This window comes from Sceloporus occidentalis, unplaced genomic scaffold, assembly GCF_023333645.1.
Source record: "Sceloporus occidentalis isolate IW3139 unplaced genomic scaffold, rSceOcc1.0.p SCAF_19, whole genome shotgun sequence".
Classification (NCBI taxonomy): Eukaryota; Metazoa; Chordata; class Lepidosauria; order Squamata; family Phrynosomatidae; genus Sceloporus; species Sceloporus occidentalis.
This window is the reverse complement of record NW_028316999.1, coordinates 10,185,230-10,208,892: the sequence shown is the minus strand read 5'-3', so window position 1 is coordinate 10,208,892 and position 23,663 is coordinate 10,185,230. Positions and strand designations below refer to the sequence as shown.

The 23,663-nt window shown below is 37.4% G+C and overlaps 1 protein-coding gene across 5 annotated transcripts in view; it reads right to left on the bottom strand.

Annotated features, from left to right (window-relative positions):
- LOC149302383 (potassium voltage-gated channel subfamily KQT member 5-like) overlaps positions 1-23,663 on the bottom strand; it is a 274,371-nt gene that overhangs the window by 7,855 nt on the left and 242,853 nt on the right. For 4 of the 5 annotated variants that reach the window (XM_089482467.1, XM_089482463.1, XM_089482464.1 and 1 more), the window contains 2 exons: positions 12,727-12,947; positions 5,008-5,116 (listed from right to left, as the gene is read on the bottom strand). The exons of the other annotated variant lie outside the window; for it this stretch is intronic. In XM_089482467.1, the coding sequence (XP_089338593.1) occupies positions 5,008-5,116; positions 12,727-12,947 (330 nt within the window). The remainder of the gene's footprint in view (positions 1-5,007; positions 5,117-12,726; positions 12,948-23,663) is intronic. 5 annotated transcript variants of the gene reach the window in all.

Sequence of the window (23,663 nt, the reverse complement as noted above, 5' to 3'; positions counted from 1 at the left end):
AGAGGCCACCCCGATCCTGTACCTCCTGGGCGCCTCCATCTTGTGCGAGAGTTCAGCATTGCTGTCTATGAAGGATCCTGCAAGACCGCAGGATACTTCAAAGAGAAGGAGACATTTTGACACAGGGAGCTCACTTCCTGTGTCAAAAGGTGTTAATAGGTGACCAGTCCCCATAAGACAAAGTAGTACCTACTTTGTCTTATAGTTTAAAGAAAAAGAAAGAAGAAAGGAAGAAAAGAAGAACAGATTGCTGAAGAGGAAGAGAGGAAGAACAAAAAGAGGAAAGGTTAGTAGGTGACAGTTCCGCTTTAACCCCTTCATTCCCCTATAGACGTACCGGGACGTCCAAAAAAGCCTATTAAAAAACGGCATCGCCGGCTTTCTGCTGTCCGATCGCCTGTAACAGCTTACGGCATGAAAGCCGGTAAGCTGTTACATTGCTAACTGCCCGATCGCGTGATCGCGCAGCTTCAAACGCACGATCGGGCATTCCCTTCCGGGTTGCGTCACTGCTGACTTGCGGGGATATCCTGCCCTCCGATGAGGCACAGAGACGCTGCAATCTCTATGCAGGTCTGTGAGGACCTGCATAGAGATCACAGTGTGATCGGTGCAGGGGGATCGCGGGGAGGGGAGAAACCATGTCTCTCACTCCCCCTCCCGTCCTGAAAGAGAAAAGCTGAAAAAAAGTGTTAATTCATTTAAAAAATAATATTAAATAAATAATTAAAATAATAATATAAATAATACAAAAAAAATTATAATGTGAGCTGTGATGTCATTGTGACATCACTGGCATGTTCAGGAGGTCCCTAGGAGGACCTCTAACCATTTCTGTGTAAAAAAAAATATATAAAAAATACAAAAAAAAGTAAAAAAATTCAAATAAAAAATATATAAAAAAAGATAATAAAAAAATTACTAAAAAACCGTACTTCCCATTGCCCTAGCATAACATCTAGCCAGTATAACCCTCCTGCCCCCGTTCACAACCCCCAAACCCGTAAAGCCATAGGCATAAAAATTATACAAAATTGTACACCTTATAGTATGCTCCCTGGTGCTGGGAAAGTCTGGAAAATCTATATAAATTAGGTATTTCTGAAATCAGGACACCTGAATTGATAAACTTGGAGGGGATTTTCCATCACTTTACCTAATTTTGTGAGGATTCAGAGGGAAAATGTAAAAAAAAATTGTTTTTTTTCTAATCTTTGCTAGTTTTTACTAAATTTCTCATTCTAAATTTTCAGCTAATCATCCAACTATGGTATCAAAAGAAAGCTCTATCTCTCCTTGAAAAAACAATATATAGTTTACATGGGTACACTATTCACAGGAAAGGAGAATAAACGCTAAACCGACATAGCGCAAAAATGGCAAAATTGCTCCGGGCTTTGAGGTACAAAAAACCCCTGGGATTGAAGAGGTTAAGTTAGATTGCAAGCTCTTTGGGACAATCCCTATATGTCCTGATGAGCAGGTTTATGTGACTAAAACCGTGGCACAAGCAGCAGGTAAATAAATGTAAATTAGAATTTTTTATTAAAAGTAATGTAATGTAATTAAAGTAATGTACCTGACACAGAAGTAGTGGCACACAGGGGTAATCTCCACCCTTGTGAGACAGCCAGCAGTGACCCCTATGCACACTGCAGCTTCTGACTGGCTCACACAAAGAAGAAGCCTCACAGAGATTTGCTCTGACCTCCAAATATTTCAGCCAGGCAGAGGATGTGGCTGGCAGAGTGGGAGGGCTGGAGCAGGAGCACTGTGGAGCCGAGGTGAGAGCAGAGCTGCAGGCTGATAGGCGGAACTCCAGGTTGCATTTGCGATCTATGCGATGTTGGAAGTTCCGCGGCTGAAAGCCATAGAGATTCTTACCTCTGCTTCCCATTTCAGGATGAGCAGTCATACGTTTCCACAAGATTTTTATTAGTGACCCAGATTAACTATTCTGTATAAAGCTGAAGCATACTGTGTTACTGGTCTTCTGCCAAAGGTATTTACCTGGATCAGAACCAGTCCCATGGTTAGTGCACCTGGAGTACAGTAACACACACACATCTTTGGGAATGCCATGTGTATTCATGTGCTACATGTTTGTAGCAAAATAATTGCAGTGGGGAAACTCTGGCATAAAATATGTTCACTGATACTGCTGCTTGGCAACTGTATGAATAACATATGTTGTTTTCAGTACGTGGAACAACAATTAGATCACAAACGTCAAATATTAAGGCATCTCTTTCCCTGAAGGAATTTCTAATGTTTTCCTGATGTATTCTGATGATTTAAGATTTAGTGTGAATTATTAAAATTGTTTTTTAATTTTTATATATTTATTTTTTTAAACCCCAAAAGCTAAAAACAAATTAGGAGGAGTGAAGAAGTGCTTGGACATGAATGAATGAACTTGTTCATTCTCAGAGTAATTTGATTGAATGCTCATACTAAGTAAGTTTCTTCCTTTTTGTAAATGTGTATGTTATATAGATTGTATTAACTTTTAAAATTATATTATCAGTTTCATTTTAGATTACATTGGTTACTTATTAAAACCAGCAAATCTATCACACACTTCATTACTATTGGCCCATGAATGTATTGAATGTAATGAACTTCTCAACATTTAGGGGTTGTTTGTAATAATTCTTGTTCACATGGTCTTATCACCAAAGAAATTCAACCTACTGAGAACAACTTTTCAAACACAAATTACTTTTTACAAGAATGCCCTGTGAGGGAAATACACAGAAAGAAAAAGGTGTACTATGTGCCTTTGCAAATTTCAACTCATTTTTGAGGGGTACATGCAGCAAAATATTATAGCCTAGGGGGCAGCACCAGGTGGCAGATCGCCCTCTTGGGTGATCAGGCCTCCTAGTGTGCTGTTGTTTAATGGGTTACAGGAGAGATCTCTGATCTCCCCAACCAGCCCATTTGCGCTATTAAGGCGTGCTGCATGCTTTCAAGCCATGGAGTGTCAGGATATGGCGTCATATCCCAGAACTCCGTTTGAGGATGGAGAAAGTGCAGTGGGTGGCTGAGGGTGATTCCTTAGGTATGTCTCTGAGAATCAATGGAGTCATACATCTATGTTCAGATAACAAGACCACCTTTAATATGAAGTATTTTTCATATGGGATTAACTGAACTGCGGTAACAGATCTTGGAGTCCACAGCTAGGCATTACTGTTATTTAACCTCTGAGACTATCTGTATTGATCATGAAATGAACATCTCAAGAACACCTCAAACCGACAGATCTCGATGATTTCTACACTACATGGGATGTATGCATTGTAATTAAGTCCAATTACTGTTCCAAGGTGTTTTTTTTTGTTAAAGTATTTAACTACCTCTTTGTTGACAAATCTTTAAGGTTTATATATTTAGCAAACCTATACAAATTACTCCTTTCCATTCTGTCTTAGTGCCTTTTTTTACTTTGGATACTGTCTGAAAAGCTTGGTAACTTGTATTAAATTAGTTTTTTTTTTAATTTATCCACCTGCATGTGGTTCTTCCCTTTACAGAACTTTAGATAAAACAAATATTTTTCATGTGTGCATCTCTATCACGTAAATCTGTATATTATTTCCTAAGATAGTAAGGGATTCATAGTTTTGAATTGCGTTTACCACTTCTATGCATTTTAATGCTATCCAACCGTTTTATGTAATTATTTGATTATTAAAAAAAAAAACATTTTGAAAAATAAATATTTTTACTTTTCGTTATTTAGACTCAATATTTTCTCAGGAAAACGTTTAGCCTATAAGCCATTATAAATGAAATTGTGATCCAATATTTCCTGTTGTTGAGAAATTGGTGTTAATGATTAGATTCCATTTAATGTCTACAAGAGAATGCATTGAATTATGTATCGTGTAGCCAATATGTTTCAATTAGATAACCTTACTAAAAAGCTGCAATTGTATTTTCAATGTGGCTGTTTTGGAATTTTTAGTATTAAGATGAATGTCCTAAAATGTTTTGATGTCATCTCTTTGGGTGTCCAAACCCATCTTATCGTTTACTGTATGGTTATGGTATTGTCTAGGGAGGATTCTATTGCTGGTCAGGGGAGTATTGCGATTCACATTTCCTTAGCAAAGATTTTTTTTTTTTCCGTACAACTATACACATATAGACTTTACACGTGGGACTGTTTTAAAAATGGGGAACCAAAGAAGAAACAAAGGCACAGCTCTTGCTCCTTACTAGGTCACAAAGTACAGGAGACATCAGGGGTATAGAGTTGCCACACTGTCTGGAACTTGAGGTTAATTCACAATTTCACCACCAATAGCTCTTGCAGAGGTATTGTATGGGAAATATTATTTCTATATGTTATTAAAATTACTGTAACCTGCAGAGCCAAAAACTGGCTGCTTTGCTAATTTGTGGGCATACTAATAATACACAAAACAAATGCAAGCAGACATTTTGGAATGTTCCATAGTTAACCCCTATGGGCGGTCCCTAAACCCATTGAAAACAATGCATGTTTTGTCATTAAGGGGTTAAAAAGCTTATTTCAATATTATAATTCATTGTAAAGATTTGATTCCCCAAATTGGAGGAAGTAATGTTCACATCATTTCCTGCACTAAAACAACCTCCTATTTGAAGTTGTTTTAAAAAAATGTTTAATAACAGAAAATTTGACAAATATTACGTTATGTAAAAAATGCATGTTAGCTACTTTTCAGCGTTAATTACGTTAATTACATTAAAATACACAAAGGCTGTTTTTGGATTTAAATTTGGTATGTGTTACAGTTTGGAACACAGCAGTAGTAGCCTGGAAACCTCTGCTGAGTCAGACTATTTATCGAGGAACTACAGTGAATGTTAAGTATTACGTAATGTGTTCTATCTGTACGTCTCATAGCTTCCTATAGACATATTTTACCAGATTGATCATACAACTAGTAAGAGAGGGCAGCAAAAAAAGGGTTATTTTTACAAATATTTTTCTAGCGTGTATTTTTTACCAACCTGATGGCGCGGATGACAGTTTTAAGAGCAGGTGTTAGATCTTCAACTGATACATCACAGTGGCACCCTTTTTCATCGTGCGCTTCTTCTGTTCCAAGGCCGACGTCAGCTAAAAGATAAAATCAGGCTTGATTGAAAAGATGCATGTAGGAATTTCTAAAACACCATCCTTTAATGGTTTAGAAAGGGAAAGGATATAGTTTATAAAATATGTTCTTTAAACAACTGAATTTGTGTAATACACACCTTAAGTGCCATTACCATAAATGGGTGCATTTATTTCAAAGGTTAATGAAGCAACTAACGAACAGTTGTGCAATTAGCACAAAAATGTATTGCTGTTGGAACAGGGCTCCAGACAATACTTGAAAACCAGAATATTTACAATGTTTCGTAAATGAAGGTCTGATCTGTGTGATCACTGCACAGATGCCTTATGTATGCAAGTGCTTAGGGGACACTCAAGCCATCATATGCATTTTAACCTTCACATTTTTGTGCTCTCCCCATTTCAATATAATGTTACTTAAAGGGCTTTTCCCGCCACTGGTTGTGTCAAGGAACCAATCAGTGAAGCAAAACGTTGATTGGGGGGTGATTTGTTAAAGTACCCTGGGGTCACTAGAGTGTGCATTTAAGATTGAGATTGCAAGATTATGGCATCATAAAAACACTTTATGGGGATTTGAACTTGGGTCTGTTTCCGGCCTACCTTTAGTGCCACAGGTTTTTCTTAATATATACATGAGATATAGTCAGACTGGCCATTTGTGAAATTTGGATTGGCTCCAAGCCTGCCTTTGTTGGCTTTAGAACTATACTTTACAATAGATGGGTTAAAGTATAGTCGGAAGTGGAGTTACAGGGAATTGGTGGATCTACTGTTTGATACATAATCTTTAATTAATGTAGCACCCTTAAAAATAGATTGTAAATTCTACTTTAAAGAGAATCCTGACTGGGATTAATAAGTACCCAGCCCCTTATACGCCATCATCATACATTGTCCTAAATGGGAACATGCGGCTCTTTGATTGAGACAGGTTGCGTAATTTATTGGCTCTTTTAATGAAAGAAGTGATGCATTCAGAGTGGGCTACTGGCTTTGAATATATTATTGGAAATTAAACAAACCAGTATAGTAGTATAATTTATAAGAATTGTACAAATGAAAATCATTTTATTTTTTCTTCCAATGGTAAACCACAAGCAATCCCTATATCCATCAATTTTCCTAATCATTTTGATATATCTATTAATAGTTTGTATGCATCTTGTATGTCCATATCATCATAATAAATGGTTAAGCAGGACAATCTACTTTTCTATTGTTTAATAACATTTTGCTTTATAAGCCAGGTTTATTCTATTATGTATGTCTTTTTAAAGTTACGGAAATGCAACAAATTTTTATCACGTTACTGTCACATACTATACATAAACATAAAGCAGATTTTGTCACCAAAAATAAAATTGATATTAGTTAGTGCTTATATGGTATTATTTTTGTTTACCTCCATATGGTAATTTTTTATATTGACTTAGATTAATAAATATAATATATATGCACTTAAATTTTCTTTTTTCTGAAGTTTTCTGATCCACACATGCAACCGAACAGTTTTCACATGAAGTTTTCGAACAGCTCAATATTAGTAATTTCTAGATTTGTACATGTTATTTTAGCCCAGTGACCATAACTCCAACTGTAGTTGCCTCAAGCCGTCATATTTATATAAAAAAACCCTAAAAAATCCCATGCAGTCTGAAAGTAGTATAACTTATTTCACCTAAAAGGCAGTGGCACCGTCTGTAATAATAAAACTTATCTTTTAATCCTAATTATAAAAAAAGTAAGCATCATATTCACTTCAAAGCATAAATATATATATATATAAAAATCCTCAATAAGATTAAAACAAAATTATTTAAAGTCTGTACTTTCAGCCTGTATGGGATTTTTTGTGAGCTTTTACCTACTATACTGCCTTGTGATAAACAATAGAATGGCTCGGTTGGACAACGTGACTAATTAAAGGACGGGAACAAGTTAATTTGATACACAGAGTGTCTTTAGCATTTCCATATGTGCCCAAGAATGCCTGTCATAATTAAATATTAAACATAATGTGCTTCGCTTAGGTGGCCTAAACTCTTCAGTTAAAAATATCTTCAATATCATAACTAATATCTTAACTAGCATCTCCAACTAAACTTGTGTTTGTTCAATATTTAGTTATGTAGCACTAGCTACATTATATGACCAAAAGCATGTGGCCACCTAACTATTACGCCTACAAAAGCCTCTTAGACATCCCATTACAAAATCATGGGCATGAATAAGGAGTTGCAGCTATGACAGCCTCCACTCTTCTGGAAAGGATTTCGACAAGATTTTGGAGTGCGTCTTTGTGCCCATTTAGTCAGAAGAGAATTTATGAGGTCAGGCACTGATGTTGGACAAGAAGACCTGGCTCGCAAACCAGCTTTCAAATATATTTCAGAGGTATTTAATGGGGTAAAGGTCAGAGCTCTGTGCAGGCCATTCGAGTTCCTCCACACTACACTAGTTAAACCATGTCTTTATGGACCTTGCTTTGTGCACAGGGGCACAGTAATGCTGGAACATGCCTTCCCAAAACTGTTGCCACAAAGCTGGAGGCATACAATTGTCTAAAATGTCTTTATATGATGTAGCACTAACATTACCCTTCACTGGAACTAATGGGCTGAAAACAGCCCCAGACTATTAATCCACCAAACTTTTTAGTAAGCACTACAGATTCCCCACTTGTGGGATGCGGGTAAGAGCGGTCCTGCTGACATCATGGGTGTTTTCGCTGATGTTGCGGATGGTCCCACTGACATCGCAGTACACATGCTATTTTTAATGGGGAAGTGGGTGAGGACTGTGGCGTGTGGCAATGCTGCTTCCACGACCAGGAGTTTCCCCTTAGTGACCCACAGCTTCACCCAGAGAGTTCTCAGGTATGCCTACAATCTAGAGGGGATGGGGTGTGCAAAAATTATGATTATGATCTTGTGAGGTGAATCCCCTCTTCCTTTGACTTGCCAGTCAAACGCTCTTTAGTTTAGACAGTGATGTAATAATTGTGGCACCATATAAAAAATAATCATAACAAGCCTTTAAATGCTAAGCAGGGTAGAATCCATTTGTCAAGCAATCAAAGGTTGCCCTATAAGCAAGTGTCTCTTTTTCTTAATAAATATATTTGTTTGTGATGTTAATCATAAACAACAAAAACCATTGTGCTCATTTCTTATAACATCTTTACCAATATTTCAAGATGAACTCTTAATGCTTCAGCTATGAATCCCAGAACACCCAAATGAGTATCTACATAATTTACACCCAAACATGCATTACTGGTTGGTACTAATCTGCAATCTACCTGCCTACATCATTTTGATCTATAAAGTCTTCCTAATTCTTTTTTCTGCATCCTAGTAATGTCAACTATATGGCATCTGCAGGTGAATAAGCAAAACATAAGAAATAGCTTAGACTCTTTTGAGCTATTCTAGTGATTTTTTTTATTGAGTGAGTTTTCCCTGTCTCAACACTTCATCCAAAAGGGGTTAAATTATTCATCTGCAGATGTAGATGAAGTCAATTAGTGTGTGGTTAGAAAATATACTAGAGCTGTATTTTATATGCAATGGACAATTTATGTATGCCCTTGGTATCTGGTTTTACCAACATCTCCTTTTTCAGTAATGTTTTTAAGTGTTTCTTGACAACAAACGTTTGCAAGCCGTGGGACTATCGCACCAGTCTAATCTTACACATGGTGATATCATTTTTATATTGCTTTAGAAACCATCTGTTTGTCCGTTCCAAATAGCATTTGTTCACATTCTGCTTTCTTTGTGCTAGCTGACAGGATATAGCAAAGTCATTTTATAGGTATATAACTGTGACCACTAAAAACAAGTTTTTAATGAGGACAAGCACTGTACTTGTGGTTTGATACTGCATTGACATGTGGCAGTCGTGAGCAGCCTCCATATCAAATTCTATTCCTTATTTCAATAAAGAAATTAAACAAATTGAATTACAAAGGTAACAGCAGGGGGCCAAATTATAATGTAAATTATTTAAATCTTCCTGAATTAGGTGATAATACTATTTCATCTATGCTGCTTAAGCAAATCAAGTATAAGCCATTTTTTAGGTAAACATTTGCAGGATATCTGCGCACTGAAAACAACTTGCATGATCACTTTAAAGGCACGCACCATAAATCATAATCTAAACCAGAGGTCTCTAAAATGTACCTAAACTCTCTTCAAGGTAATAAGCATGATATGATTCAGAACAAAAGAGAAATGTGACAATTACAAAGAAAGCTGGCACTTAGTGGGGGGTAGCATTGGCAGGTGCACTGCGCCCTGCAGTTTCAGGTCAATGGCAGCTCTGCAGTTTGCATGCTGCTGATCAAATGAGAGGTAAGTGGAAACATAAGGATCAACTAAATAACAAGAGCAAATCCTGCAATGTGGCTATAGATCAAATGAGAACCACATGGAAACAGAGATCAACCGATTAACAAATGCAAACCCAGAATTACAGGTGTAGCTCAAGTGAGAAACATACAGAATGCAGAATACAAAAATGCCTGTAACTTTTTAAAATAAGTATCTAAACAAGATGAACAATTTTAACACAAACATATATGTATGTGTAATCAACCACATGTTTAGAGATGGTGTGTACGTATGTTTATTTGTGCAAGTTTATGGTGTTGGAGTGGCTGTGTCTCTGTGTGTGTATGAATGTATGTATGTATGTGTAAGGTGTCAGCTTGCCTGTGCCCCCAAACAGCTTCTATGTGCCATCTTTGTCCCAAAACAGCTTGTCAGTACCCCCAAACAGCCTGCCTGCGTCATACTTGTCAATAAACAGCTTTCCTATATCATATATAGAATCCTGACTGCCCCTTTCTGTGCCATCTAAAAACAATCCTGATTGCCCCAGCCTGTGCCATATATATATATATATATATATATATATATATAAAATCTGCATTGCCCCTGCCTGTGCCATATAAAAATCCTTATTGCCTCAGCCTGTGCCGTATAAAATCCTTATTGCCTCAGCCTGTGCCATATACAAAATCCTGATTGTCTCAGCCAGTGTCATAAATTACTGATTCTCCCAGCATATGCTGTGCCAATATTAAATTTTGTTATCATGAAGTGGTGATGAGCGCTGTCTGTTCCTCTCACTGCATATGCTGCGTGTGACTCAATGGATACAGCTTCGGTTGTCACGCAGAACAAAGTTTCCTGTCATGCGCAGCCCCCCCAACATGCGCACTGGCACACATATGTACACCCTCACGCAAACACACATACAAATGCTTCCACTAACTCATACTCACTAACACACCCATGCTAACACACACTCCCTCTCACACCACTTACATATACACATTCATGCTAAGCACACACTCCCCATCACACAATTTACACATATATATCCATGTTAACACATAAACTCTTTCACATAAACATCCATGTTAGCACACTAACAATTACACATACACATTCATGCTAGCACACAAACACTTACATATACGCATCCATGCTAACACATAAAACCTTACAAATATACATCCATGCTAGCACACAAACACACATACACAAACACTTACACACATACACATATATGCTCACACACACAAATGCTTACATATTTATGTTAACACACTCACTTATCCATACATTGTCATATATACATACATTCATACATAATCCCATCCTCCCTTACCCTCTCTCTCACTCGCTAACTCCCTCTTGCAACCCCCTTACCTCACTGACGACTTTCTCTCTGGTCAGATCAGCCCTTTTGTACAATTTTGGATCAGGGTGGGAAGGCAGGAATATGCAGCAGAGTCACGTAACTTGTGGTTACGTGATCCACGCAGTGACGACTGGAATTAGAGTCTCAGCAGGGGTCGACCGGGCTCCACTGGAGTGACAGGCCCAGCCGCAATTGCAACCCCTGTGACCATGGTAGATATATCATAGACCAGTCCAGCCCTGCAGCTGGGCAAGTTGCTGTGCATAAAAACTTGTGGCAGGCCGCATGTAGCGCAGAGGCCATAGTTAGGAGTCCCTGATGTAAAGTAAATAGCATTATTATAGTGAGGTACTCTATAAGCTACTGGAAGATATATTGGCATATTAAACTATACTTGTCTATAGTATAGCTCTAAGATGTTATTCACAAAACAGAATGGGAAACTAAGTGTTAACATTGGCAGACTCAGAGGTAAAGCCAATGCCACCCTGTCTATGTGGGCTATAGAGAAACCTATTAGACAAGATGATTCTTTTAACTTCTTTTCTTTTAAACTTTTAGGATTGCAATATTAGTGTATCAGTTGTGCAAGATACATTCTCATATACATCCCTAGTTAAAAAAAAATCTACCTATTTTAAAATTAGATGTCTGGCATTGATCACTTACGTGTTTTAAAATAATCAGTCATAATCAGGCATGTTCTCCAGAAATTATACTCCCTCAAATCCACGTTTAGTCTTACATAGTGGGTTTATTGGCCAAATATCTCATTCTAGTCACAATATGTCTAATGTTACCTTATAGCATACCCTATATTTTAGTACCATTTGTAATAGCATGAGTTATCTTGGACTTGGTGCATGGTACTTTTCAAACATTGACTTTGGTAACCATAGATTTACAGTCACACGCACAAATCACAAAAATAAAAGTATTTTTTAGTTATTTTCTTCTGGGAGGGGTATGAGATTTTGTCTTGTAAGAGACATGAGACAGCTCCATCTCCTGCAGACTAAAATCATCCTGAGCATAGAAAAAAGGACCGTTATGGGTATTCCCAATTGAGTTTTTTTCAAGCTCTAGTGCAATTCCAATGTTATTTTCAGACAATAAAAACTTCACAGCAAATATTTCCTTTTTCAACAGCAGAAAAAAAAAAGAAATACAAAAAAGGAAACACAGAAACATCAAGGTAAGTACCTCTAGCACTAATCCCAATTCACAAGTATTACATTGGCTAAATACAATTTTGCACCTATGGTCCAAATGCTGCTCCGCAAAGCAATAGTAATTGAATTGGGGGGGGGGGCAATGACCTAGAAGTTTAGTAGAGGTAATGGCTGGACCAAGGCTATTAGGGGTCTGTTAGGAAGTGGCATCCCAACTTAACATGTATGAACCTTTAGTTTACTTTATTGAGACAACTACTAGGTTACTTTTAGGTTAAACCCAAAGCAGAGAAACTGGTCAGGAAAATAAAAATCACTAATTTATGTTGACAAAAAATCTTCATGCTATGCCACTCAGAGAAAGGAGTTGCTAAGGAATCTCATGTAAGAACAGAAAAGATCTAGCCTTTGTGGAGTTACTGCCTAAAACCTTGTTCTGAATGCCCCGAGTTACTATACAAGGAATTGCAAGTAAATAAATGAGTCGTTGTTATAGTCTAAATTCTTCCAATTAGAGCAGCACTACAGAATGGTTGCATTCATTCCCATCTTGCTACCTTCTCCCCAGCATTTGCCAGACCTGGGACACTTTTAACCACTTCTTAATTCTGGCAGCATTGCCAATGTTGAGACACAATTTCACTTATAATTTCATTAAATTACCACTGACCAGGTACATACCAGGGTGGTAATGTATTTAGGTAAATCAGTAAATCTTACTATCTGTAACTGGCTTTGGTTGTGAACTCTTCAGCCTTAGTGATGGCCGAAAACGTGTTCTATCATTGAAGCTCCAGCTTTTTTGGACTTTTGTTGGACTTCCTTCAGTTCCAATATCAGCACTTGGTGAACGGCGATCTCCAACTGATGCTTGCCTGCTTTTTATACTTTGCCCCCTTGGGCTTGCCATACGTACACGCTCCTTAAAACTTAGTTTCTGGCTGTAAAAAAAAGATAACAACGATTACAAATTCTATATTACTGCCTCATTACAACAAAAAGCATAAACTCCAGCAAAGGAGGTAGATTATCTGAATCGATACAAAAAATACCCACATGGTTTATGCACTATAGATCAATTATGAGTTGTATAAATTGAGATTTCATTTAGTACATAAAACAAATAATTGAAGCATAACATAATCCTCAATATATTGTTTAAATAATACTTTAGTAGTTTATAATAAAATGCTTCTTCCAAATTATTGGTATTATTAAAAAAATAACATATATACATGCAGCAGATGTCAATCAGGCAAACAATTTGATCACACATTTGTACATGCATGTGCAAAGCATTGTTTTTCTAATACTGGATACAATAACAAGGAAATGGTGTCCATTTTATATTAGGTATAATTATTACATTACAATAATTATGTTTACATGCGTATTTACAAGCATATTTTTTAAACTGGTGATACATCTAAAGGAGGGACTTCTGAGCCTCAGAGTCTGAGGTCTTCAAAGCTTGTGATTCTACATCTTAAATCATGAACATTGGCTCACTAGAAGATATCACAAACTTAGTTAGTCACTAATCTACAGAAGAGTAACTTATTTTTATATATTATATTTAGCATAACTGTTCCTAGAAGCTCCCCTTGCTTTCTGTGGAACATATCCTTCATAGCCTTTAATGGAAGACTACTGGCAGGCCACTAAAGGAGAATGTTTGTCCTACTGATGCCTTAAAAACAACAAAATAAAAATGCCCTTAAATAACTTTAGTGACAACAGAAGAAGCTACAATTATAAGCAGCACTATGGGGACCTACCTTAGCCCCTTCCAAGGTATTGAAGTCAACTGCCAATATATAGCCTAATATCCTGACATTCACCATCACTAAATTGCAAGGAGGCCGTGTGGGAGCTGTGATTGAAGTCTATGTTACAACAGCCACAGACCTTAATCTATTTCACACTGAAATGGGACGGCCAGGGGAGATCAAGTGATCTCAGAAAGTTTGGCTTTTTGGCAGGACAGTGCCCGTAAGTTGTGATTGTACCTGTGGACAACAGGGCTGTTGGGACGTATGATGCAGACAAGATGGATGGTCAAAGAAAGTAACATACAGTGCTGTGAAAAAGTATTTACCCTCTTCCTGATTTCTTCTATTTTTGCATATTTGTTTCACTTAAATGTTTCAGATCATCAAACTAATTTTAATATTAGGCAAAGATAACCAGAGTAAACACAAAATGCAGTTTTTAAATGATGATTTTATATATAGAAAGAAAAAAGCAATCCAACACTATCTGGCCCTATGTGAAAAAGTAACTGGCCTCTTAGTTACTAAATCAACCATTTGACAACATTTAATAAAAAATTGGGTTCAATCTCACTAGACACACCCAGGCATGATTACTAACAGCTATTCAATCTAAACATTAATTAAATAGAACCTGCAAAGTGCGGTAGGCTAAAATGTTAAAAATTCCAGAACAGATGAGAAACAAAGTCAGTAACGTTGATCACTCTGGAAAGGGTTACAGAGGCATTTCTAAGGTTCCGGACTCCAGTAAACCATGGTAAGAGCCATTATCTACAAATGGAGAAAACTTGGAACAGACGTGAACCTTCAGAAGAAAGGCTGGCCTACCAAAATTCAAGTGCGCATTGACCAGACTAACATGTAAAATACTGCAGCCCTCAGTTGAGGTCAGTATTCACAATTTCACATTAAGACTGTGCAAATGCATGGATGGGAGAGTTGTCTGTTGAAAAACATTTTGATGCCCCGCAAGTCTTTTGGGATAATATTCTGAGGACTGACGAGTCAAAAGTGGAACCATTTGGACGACATGGGTCCTGTTACATCTGGTGGAAAGCTAACAAAGCATTACAAAATAATCATACCAAGAGCCAGACATGGTGGTGGAAGTGTGATGGTCTGGGGCTGCTTTGATGCTTCAGGACCTGGGCAACTTGCCATAATTGAGGAAACCATGAATTCTGCTCTCTACCAGAAAATCCTGAAGTAAAATATCCGACCATCAGTTTGTGATTTAAAGCTCAAGCGCCTGTTTGTTTAAGCAGCAGGACAATTTTTATTATTATTTATTGTTTTATATAGCATCATTAAATTCTGTAGCGTTGTACAATGGGTCGACAGGACATAACAAGTAGTATGTAACATAACAATTTGACTTACAGAGACAACAGGTGAGGAGGGCCCTGCTCAAACGAGTTTACAATCTACAGGGATTTAGGGTGTAAAAGTGTCATTGTTAGGGATGGACCAGCCACACTGGTAAAAGTATTGCAGGAGAGGGACTAGGAAAAGTGAGCTAAAGGAATATGGGAGGGCGTTAATGTGCTATGTTGTAAGCTACCTTAAAAAAGTAGGTCTTGAGGGATTTTTTTGAAGGAATGGAGGAAGGGAGAAAGACGGATAAGCCGGGGAGGGCATTCCATAGGATAGGGGCAGCCCTTGAGAAATCTTGTAAGCGTGCATGAGAGCTAGAAGTCAAAGGAGAGGATAGAAGGAGATCATTGGATGAGCGTAGAGACCGGTGTAGAGTGTATTTAGCGATGAGTGATGAGATGTAGGTAGGGGAACCACCGTTAAGGGCTTTGAAAGTAAAAGTGAGGATTTTGAAATGAATCCTGAAGTGAACAGGCAGCCAGTGAAGAGACTGACAGAGGGGAGAGGTGTTAGTGAAGCGATGGGAGAGGAAGATAAGTCTGGCAGCAGCATTCATAGAGGATTGTAGAGGGGTGTCATGACTGCGGTACTGGCAGCTGACCCACACTGCAGAAATTGGAAAAGGCGCCTCCTAGCGGAGATGGAGAGCCTAGCAACCAGTGCACGGAGACGTATAGTGGAAACAGGAACGTAGCAAAGCTCAGAACATCCAGGAACCAAAATAATAAATGAAATAATAAATTCAGGGGTCAGGCGGAAGAGTAGTCGGGGTCACAAGCAGAGGTCAGGGCAGGCAGCAAACATCAAAGAACTAGCCGGAACTAGTCAGCGTCAGTAAACAAATAATAAACAGCAAGGGAATGCTAGTGAAGGCTATAAGGCACTATAACAGGCAAAGGTGCAGTGCCTACTGAGGGTTTAAATATCCCTCTGCAAACTGGATCCTCCTACCCACCTAATTAGGGGGAGGAGGAAAAAAGAGAAATGTCAAGACAGCGGGCATGAGGAGACGGGGAGATGATAGCACCATTAACATTGAGGGAGATAGATGGGGGAATCTTAGCATTGGAGGGGGGGGGGAAGATGAGAAGTTTGGTTTTGGAGAGATTAAGTTTCAGGAAATGTGCAGACATCCAGGCAGAGACAGAGGCGAGGCAGTTACGCTATCTAAGACAGAAGGAGAGAGATCAGGAGAGGATAGATCTGGGTGTCATCAGCATATAGGTGGTATTGAAAGCCAAAGGATGGGATTAGTTTGACAAGTGAGGAAGTGTAGAGAGAGAACAGAAGGGGTGCTAGAACTGAGCCTTGAGGAGGAGGGAAGGGGAAGTGTTACCGGAGACAGAGACGTACACAATGATCCAAAACACACAAGGGATGGCTCAATAAAACAAAATTAAGGTTTCAAATGGCCTAGTCAAAGTCCTGAATGTAATTGATATGCTGTGGATGACCCTAATGTGGGGTCATCCACAGATTTTTTTTTATTAAAAAAAATCTGTCAAGAAGAAAGGACCAAAATTCTTCTGCAGCAATGTAAAAGACTCACTGCCAGTTATCGCAAATGTTTAATTTCAATTATTGCCGCCAAAGGTAGAGCAACCAGTTATTAGGTTTAGAGGGGCAATTACTTTTTCACACAAGGTAGGCTTTAATTAACTCGTCACCTTCAATAAATTAAAATATCACTAAAAAGCTGCGTTTTGTGTTTACTCACGTAATGTTTTATATTAAAACTAGTTGGATGATCTGAAACATTTAAAGGTGAGGAATAAGCAAAAATAGAAGAAATCCAGAAGGACAAATACTTTCTCATAGCACTATATTCATGCTAGTTGCTTGCTCAGAACTCACTACACATTAAAGATAACATAAACAGTACGTCTTCACAAATGCCAAACTCATTTTCATTTAATTCCTTGATTGACATAGGGAGTGAAAGGTCAATTGTTCACCTCTGGTAGTTAAAGGGTTAGCACATTTAGTATTCACAAGGGTTCCTTAATGTACCTTTCAAAACCAACAGAGTTTACTATGATGGTTGTGGATGGAGGCAAGCATCTCATCTCCAGTTCTGTGGGAAATGTAAATTGTTGTTGTTTTTATGGCTGATTAAGGGTGGTGAGGAAAGGGTGGTGAGGAAAGGGTGGTGGTAATTCACTAGACTCAATGGGTGCTGGCCATTAGCAACAGATCAGGACCTGCAGTGTACAGCGGGCCCCACATATCCGGCCAGTGGGCTGCACTTTTGTCTTTTGGTGGCCATTACCACCCGGTCACCACCAGTCCAGCCCTGACTAGGCTTGCAGGTTAAATTATTACAAATCACTTATTGGGTGTATAATTTTCCCTTACACACATTGCTTGTACTAAATGTTTTACTGAACAGAAGTCATGGCAGACCATTGAATATAAATATAATAATTCCAAGATCGAATTCCCATATCTTTTACAAAATCAAAACAAATTGTATTCTTACAGCAATAATTGCTTTTGCAATAAACTACTTTTGTCTGTTTCCTGCTTATACCATTTAGACAAGCTTGTGATGTACCGTGTTTCCCCGAAAGTAAGACAGCGTCTTACTTTCTTTTTATCCCTAAAAGCCCCACTATGTCTTACTTTCGGGGTATCAAAATCAGGAATCTGCACTCACTCCCCACAGGAACTCAGGTGCTTAGCTGTGCCAGGAAGGGCCAGCTCCCCAATAAATCAAAATAGAAAAAGGCTCCAGGCACTCATGGGTTCCATCAGGCAGATTTATTGGAAGAGACGACCAACAACGTTTCGACCTCACGATGAGGTCTTTATCAAGTTGACCACACAAGTAAAAAGTAAAAGTTTAAATAGCACACATCAATAAATGGATAGCCAATCAAAAGACCGATCTGATCTAACACCATGTGTAATATAATTGATAATCATGTATTAACATAAGTAAATATTCAAAAGTATACATCGCATAATAAATAAATGATACTTGCAGATGTTAAAAGAAACCAGTGACAAATAAAGAAGTATATTAAGATCCATATGTATTAAATAACCAAAGAGAATACATCAAGTATGTGCAATCAGTGTCTGTAATAGACACCTACAGAGATTTAACTAGTGCAGTTCCATGTAAACACAATCAGTATTAATACTCCAAAAAAAGTGTGAATTAAATCAAACCAAACAACCAAATCGGCAAAAGCAAATATGCTGATTAAAGTAAGAAAAAAGGCAAACATTTGTCAGCACTAAAGCGTGGTGATGTTCTGCGCATGCTCATTCCATGCATGCGCAAGAGCATTATCTCTGATAAAATAGTGCAGGTGTATTTCTAAAGTGCAATAGCATTACCAAGTGCATGTATCATCAGATCGCCATCTGTTATCGTAAAGACCAAACAAATAGTAAAAACGATCTATTGTGAAGGAATAAATAGTTATGACACATATTGTGAATAAAACAAATAAAAGTCACTGGTTCTTATAAAAAAACTTGAATATTTACAAAAACCAAAAATGGCAAAGTCATCATAAATTATATTAATATACAATGGTATGTTATAATGCGACACAATCAAATAAAGTACAAAGTAGGTATAAAATGTAACCAATTCTAAAAAAGTTAAGTGCATTGATAATAGAGGTCAGCGAAAAAGTGTAACACATTCAGTGATGTATTTTAGAGAGGAAAAAGTTTTATTTTGCACAAAATCCCTTAAAGTGACACAGTGCTATTAAACTATCAATGAGATCATGTGAATTATGAGGGTCTGAAACTAATATAAGACGACATCAGCACATATAGAACAAAGAGTAAAGAAGTTGAATCTAAAAAAGAAAAAAGAAAAAGAGAATAAAAATTGATCATAAAAAATGAAAAATAAAGAAAAAAACATAAATTTTAAATAAAATCAAATAAGAGGCATCAAGTCAAATTCATAATTAAGACCCCTAGGAAAGATGGTATCCAATTCTTTAATCCAAAACGCCTCCCTATATAATAAGCATAGACCCTATAACAGATGACTTGCCAGTGCATAGAATTTTTTTCAAAAAATACTTTTAGTTTTAAATTACGCAAGAACCTTAAAAAATCAATGTCCAAATCTAGACGATTGGAAGTATATGAAGGAGAAAAGTACAGACCTTTACCCAAAAGTGACAGTTCATCAGAAGAGAGTTCAATGTCAGATAAATATATTATTGGAATTTCTTCCTTTTCGATGCTCCTTTCTTCTGTGTCCATAATGGGGGTAATTTCATGTTTTTTCTTATATCTTCTGCCCCTTCTGATTCTTCGCTTGATTCCCCCCTAAACAGGGGGGTAGTGGCTAAAGAAGAAGAGGAGGTGCTGGGCTGTTCTGAAGTCCTGTTCATCCGTGATCCATCCATTCTTTTCATACTGGGTTTCTCTTTAAGAGGATCTCTTCTGAAATAACGTTTATTGCGGAAATTATCCTGTATTCCAGTCTGTCTTTGCCATCTATAGACATGCCCATTTTTGTAATCCTCAAGGTCTCTCTGGAATTTGTCACGTTTCTTATTTTCAGTCTCCCTTCTCAACATTTGTATATTCCTCTCCAATTTATTTTTAGCATTTATTAATTCATCACCTTTTAGGATGGTTGATAATTCCGATTCCAATCTAGCACATTCTTTTTTAGTTTCTGTTATAGTCTCTCTCAGAAATTCAAGATTCAGGAGTATCCAATCAGTTGAGCATTTATTCAGAATACTTTCAAGTCTCTTATAGTCCTTGTTGTCTCTAAACAATGTTGGCTGGACATTCATCCTCATACCACGAGGAATACGTTGTGCTTTAACATATTCAGCTAAGGTGACACTGTGCAAATTATAACTGAGAAGTTTGTTTTGCCATTTCTCCAACATCTTAAAGGTAGCATCAAAACAAGGGGTTTGCAAGAAGGAGAAATTACCTTCAATAAATGACAGAATTCTCGATGCCTCCTCATCAAAATATGAAAAAGTGCTAAACGTCGTTTCTCTTTCCATACTGCTAATATATGTTCAAGATCCCACACAGGGATAACTAGAAGTACAGATGGGGGGGTGCAATAAATTCCACGATAGCCCCAAATTAGCAAGTCACCAAAATCAGGAATCTGCACTCACTCCCCACAGGAACTCAGGTGCTTAGCTGTGCCAGGAAGGGCCAGCTCCCCAATAAATCAAAATAGAAAAAGGCTCCAGGCACTCATGGGTTCCATCAGGCAGATTTATTGGAAGAGACGACCAACAACGTTTCACACTTTTTTTGGAGTATTAATACTGATTGTGTTTACATGGAACTGCACTAGTTAAATCTCTGTAGGTGTCTATTACAGACACTGATTGCACATACTTGATGTATTCTCTTTGGTTATTTAATACATATGGATCTTAATATACTTCTTTATTTGTCACTGGTTTCTTTTAACATCTGCAAGTATCATTTATTTATTATGCGATGTATACTTTTGAATATTTACTTATGTTAATACATGATTATCAATTATATTACACATGGTGTTAGATCAGATCGGTCTTTTGATTGGCTATCCATTTATTGATGTGTGCTATTTAAACTTTTACTTTTTACTTGTGTGGTCAACTTGATAAAGACCTCATCGTGAGGTCGAAACGTTGTTGGTCGTCTCTTCCAATAAATCTGCCTGATGGAACCCATGAGTGCCTGGAGCCTTTTTCTATTTTGATTTATTGGGGAGCTGGCCCTTCCTGGCACAGCTAAGCACCTGAGTTCCTGTGGGGAGTGAGTGCAGATTCCTGATTTTGGTGACTTGCTAATTTGGGGCTATCGTGGAATTTATTGCACCCCCCCATCTGTACTTCTAGTTATCCCTGTGTGGGATCTTGAACATATATTAGCAGTATGGAAAGAGAAACGACGTTTAGCACTTTTTCATATTTTGATGAGGAGGCATCGAGAATTCTGTCATTTATTGAAGGTAATTTCTCCTTCTTGCAAACCCCTTGTTTTGATGCTACCTTTAAGATGTTGGAGAAATGGCAAAACAAACTTCTCAGTTATAATTTGCACAGTGTCACCTTAGCTGAATATGTTAAAGCACAACGTATTCCTCGTGGTATGAGGATGAATGTCCAGCCAACATTGTTTAGAGACAACAAGGACTATAAGAGACTTGAAAGTATTCTGAATAAATGCTCAACTGATTGGATACTCCTGAATCTTGAATTTCTGAGAGAGACTATAACAGAAACTAAAAAAGAATGTGCTAGATTGGAATCGGAATTATCAACCATCCTAAAAGGTGATGAATTAATAAATGCTAAAAATAAATTGGAGAGGAATATACAAATGTTGAGAAGGGAGACTGAAAATAAGAAACGTGACAAATTCCAGAGAGACCTTGAGGATTACAAAAATGGGCATGTCTATAGATGGCAAAGACAGACTGGAATACAGGATAATTTCCGCAATAAACGTTATTTCAGAAGAGATCCTCTTAAAGAGAAACCCAGTATGAAAAGAATGGATGGATCACGGATGAACAGGACTTCAGAACAGCCCAGCACCTCCTCTTCTTCTTTAGCCACTACCCCCCTGTTTAGGGGGGAATCAAGCGAAGAATCAGAAGGGGCAGAAGATATAAGAAAAAACATGAAATTACCCCCATTATGGACACAGAAGAAAGGAGCATCGAAAAGGAAGAAATTCCAATAATATATTTATCTGACATTGAACTCTCTTCTGATGAACTGTCACTTTTGGGTAAAGGTCTGTACTTTTCTCCTTCATATACTTCCAATCGTCTAGATTTGGACATTGATTTTTTAAGGTTCTTGCGTAATTTAAAACTAAAAGTATTTTTTGAAAAAAATTCTATGCACTGGCAAGTCATCTGTTATAGGGTCTATGCTTATTATATAGGGAGGCGTTTTGGATTAAAGAATTGGATACCATCTTTCCTAGGGGTCTTAATTATGAATTTGACTTGATGCCTCTTATTTGATTTTATTTAAAATTTATGTTTTTTTCTTTATTTTTCATTTTTTATGATCAATTTTTATTCTCTTTTTCTTTTTTCTTTTTTAGATTCAACTTCTTTACTCTTTGTTCTATATGTGCTGATGTCGTCTTATATTAGTTTCAGACCCTCATAATTCACATGATCTCATTGATAGTTTAATAGCACTGTGTCACTTTAAGGGATTTTGTGCAAAATAAAACTTTTTCCTCTCTAAAATACATCACTGAATGTGTTACACTTTTTCGCTGACCTCTATTATCAATGCACTTAACTTTTTTAGAATTGGTTACATTTTATACCTACTTTGTACTTTATTTGATTGTGTCGCATTATAACATACCATTGTATATTAATATAATTTATGATGACTTTGCCATTTTTGGTTTTTGTAAATATTCAAGTTTTTTTATAAGAACCAGTGACTTTTATTTGTTTTATTCACAATATGTGTCATAACTATTTATTCCTTCACAATAGATCGTTTTTACTATTTGTTTGGTCTTTACGATAACAGATGGCGATCTGATGATACATGCACTTGGTAATGCTATTGCACTTTAGAAATACACCTGCACTATTTTATCAGAGATAATGCTCTTGCGCATGCATGGAATGAGCATGCGCAGAACATCACCACGCTTTAGTGCTGACAAATGTTTGCCTTTTTTCTTACTTTAATCAGCATATTTGCTTTTGCCGATTTGGTTGTTTGGTTTGATTTAATTCACACTTTTTTTGGAGTATTAATACTGATTGTGTTTACATGGAACTGCACTAGTTAAATCTCTGTAGGTGTCTATTACAGACACTGATTGCACATACTTGATGTATTCTCTTTGGTTATTTAATACATATGGATCTTAATATACTTCTTTATTTGTCACTGGTTTCTTTTAACATCTGCAAGTATCATTTATTTATTATGCGATGTATACTTTTGAATATTTACTTATGTTAATACATGATTATCAATTATATTACACATGGTGTTAGATCAGATCGGTCTTTTGATTGGCTATCCATTTATTGATGTGTGCTATTTAAACTTTTACTTTTTACTTGTGTGGTCAACTTGATAAAGACCTCATCGTGAGGTCGAAACGTTGTTGGTCGTCTCTTCCAATAAATCTGCCTGATGGAACCCATGAGTGCCTGGAGCCTTTTTCTATTTTACTTTCGGGGTATGTCTTATATTGGGAAAAAATTGTCGAATTTAATGCTTTCCTACCTTTCCTTTCTTCTTTCAGCTTCTTTTCCTCCTCTTCGCTCCTCTTCTTCAGTTCTTGTCTCCTTCCGGGTCAGAGGGCACGGACAGCGGTGGGCGCGGCTTCAGTGTTGTGCGCCGGGATCTGACAAGAAACCCCGGCGCACAACAGCTGTTGCCGCGCAGATCACAAGGGAGCGGTATCGGAGGTCATTAACAGACCTCCGGCTCCCTTGAGTGATTTTAAGCCGGGTTGAACCCGGCTTAAAATCACTCAAGGGAGCCGGAGGTCTGTTAAAGA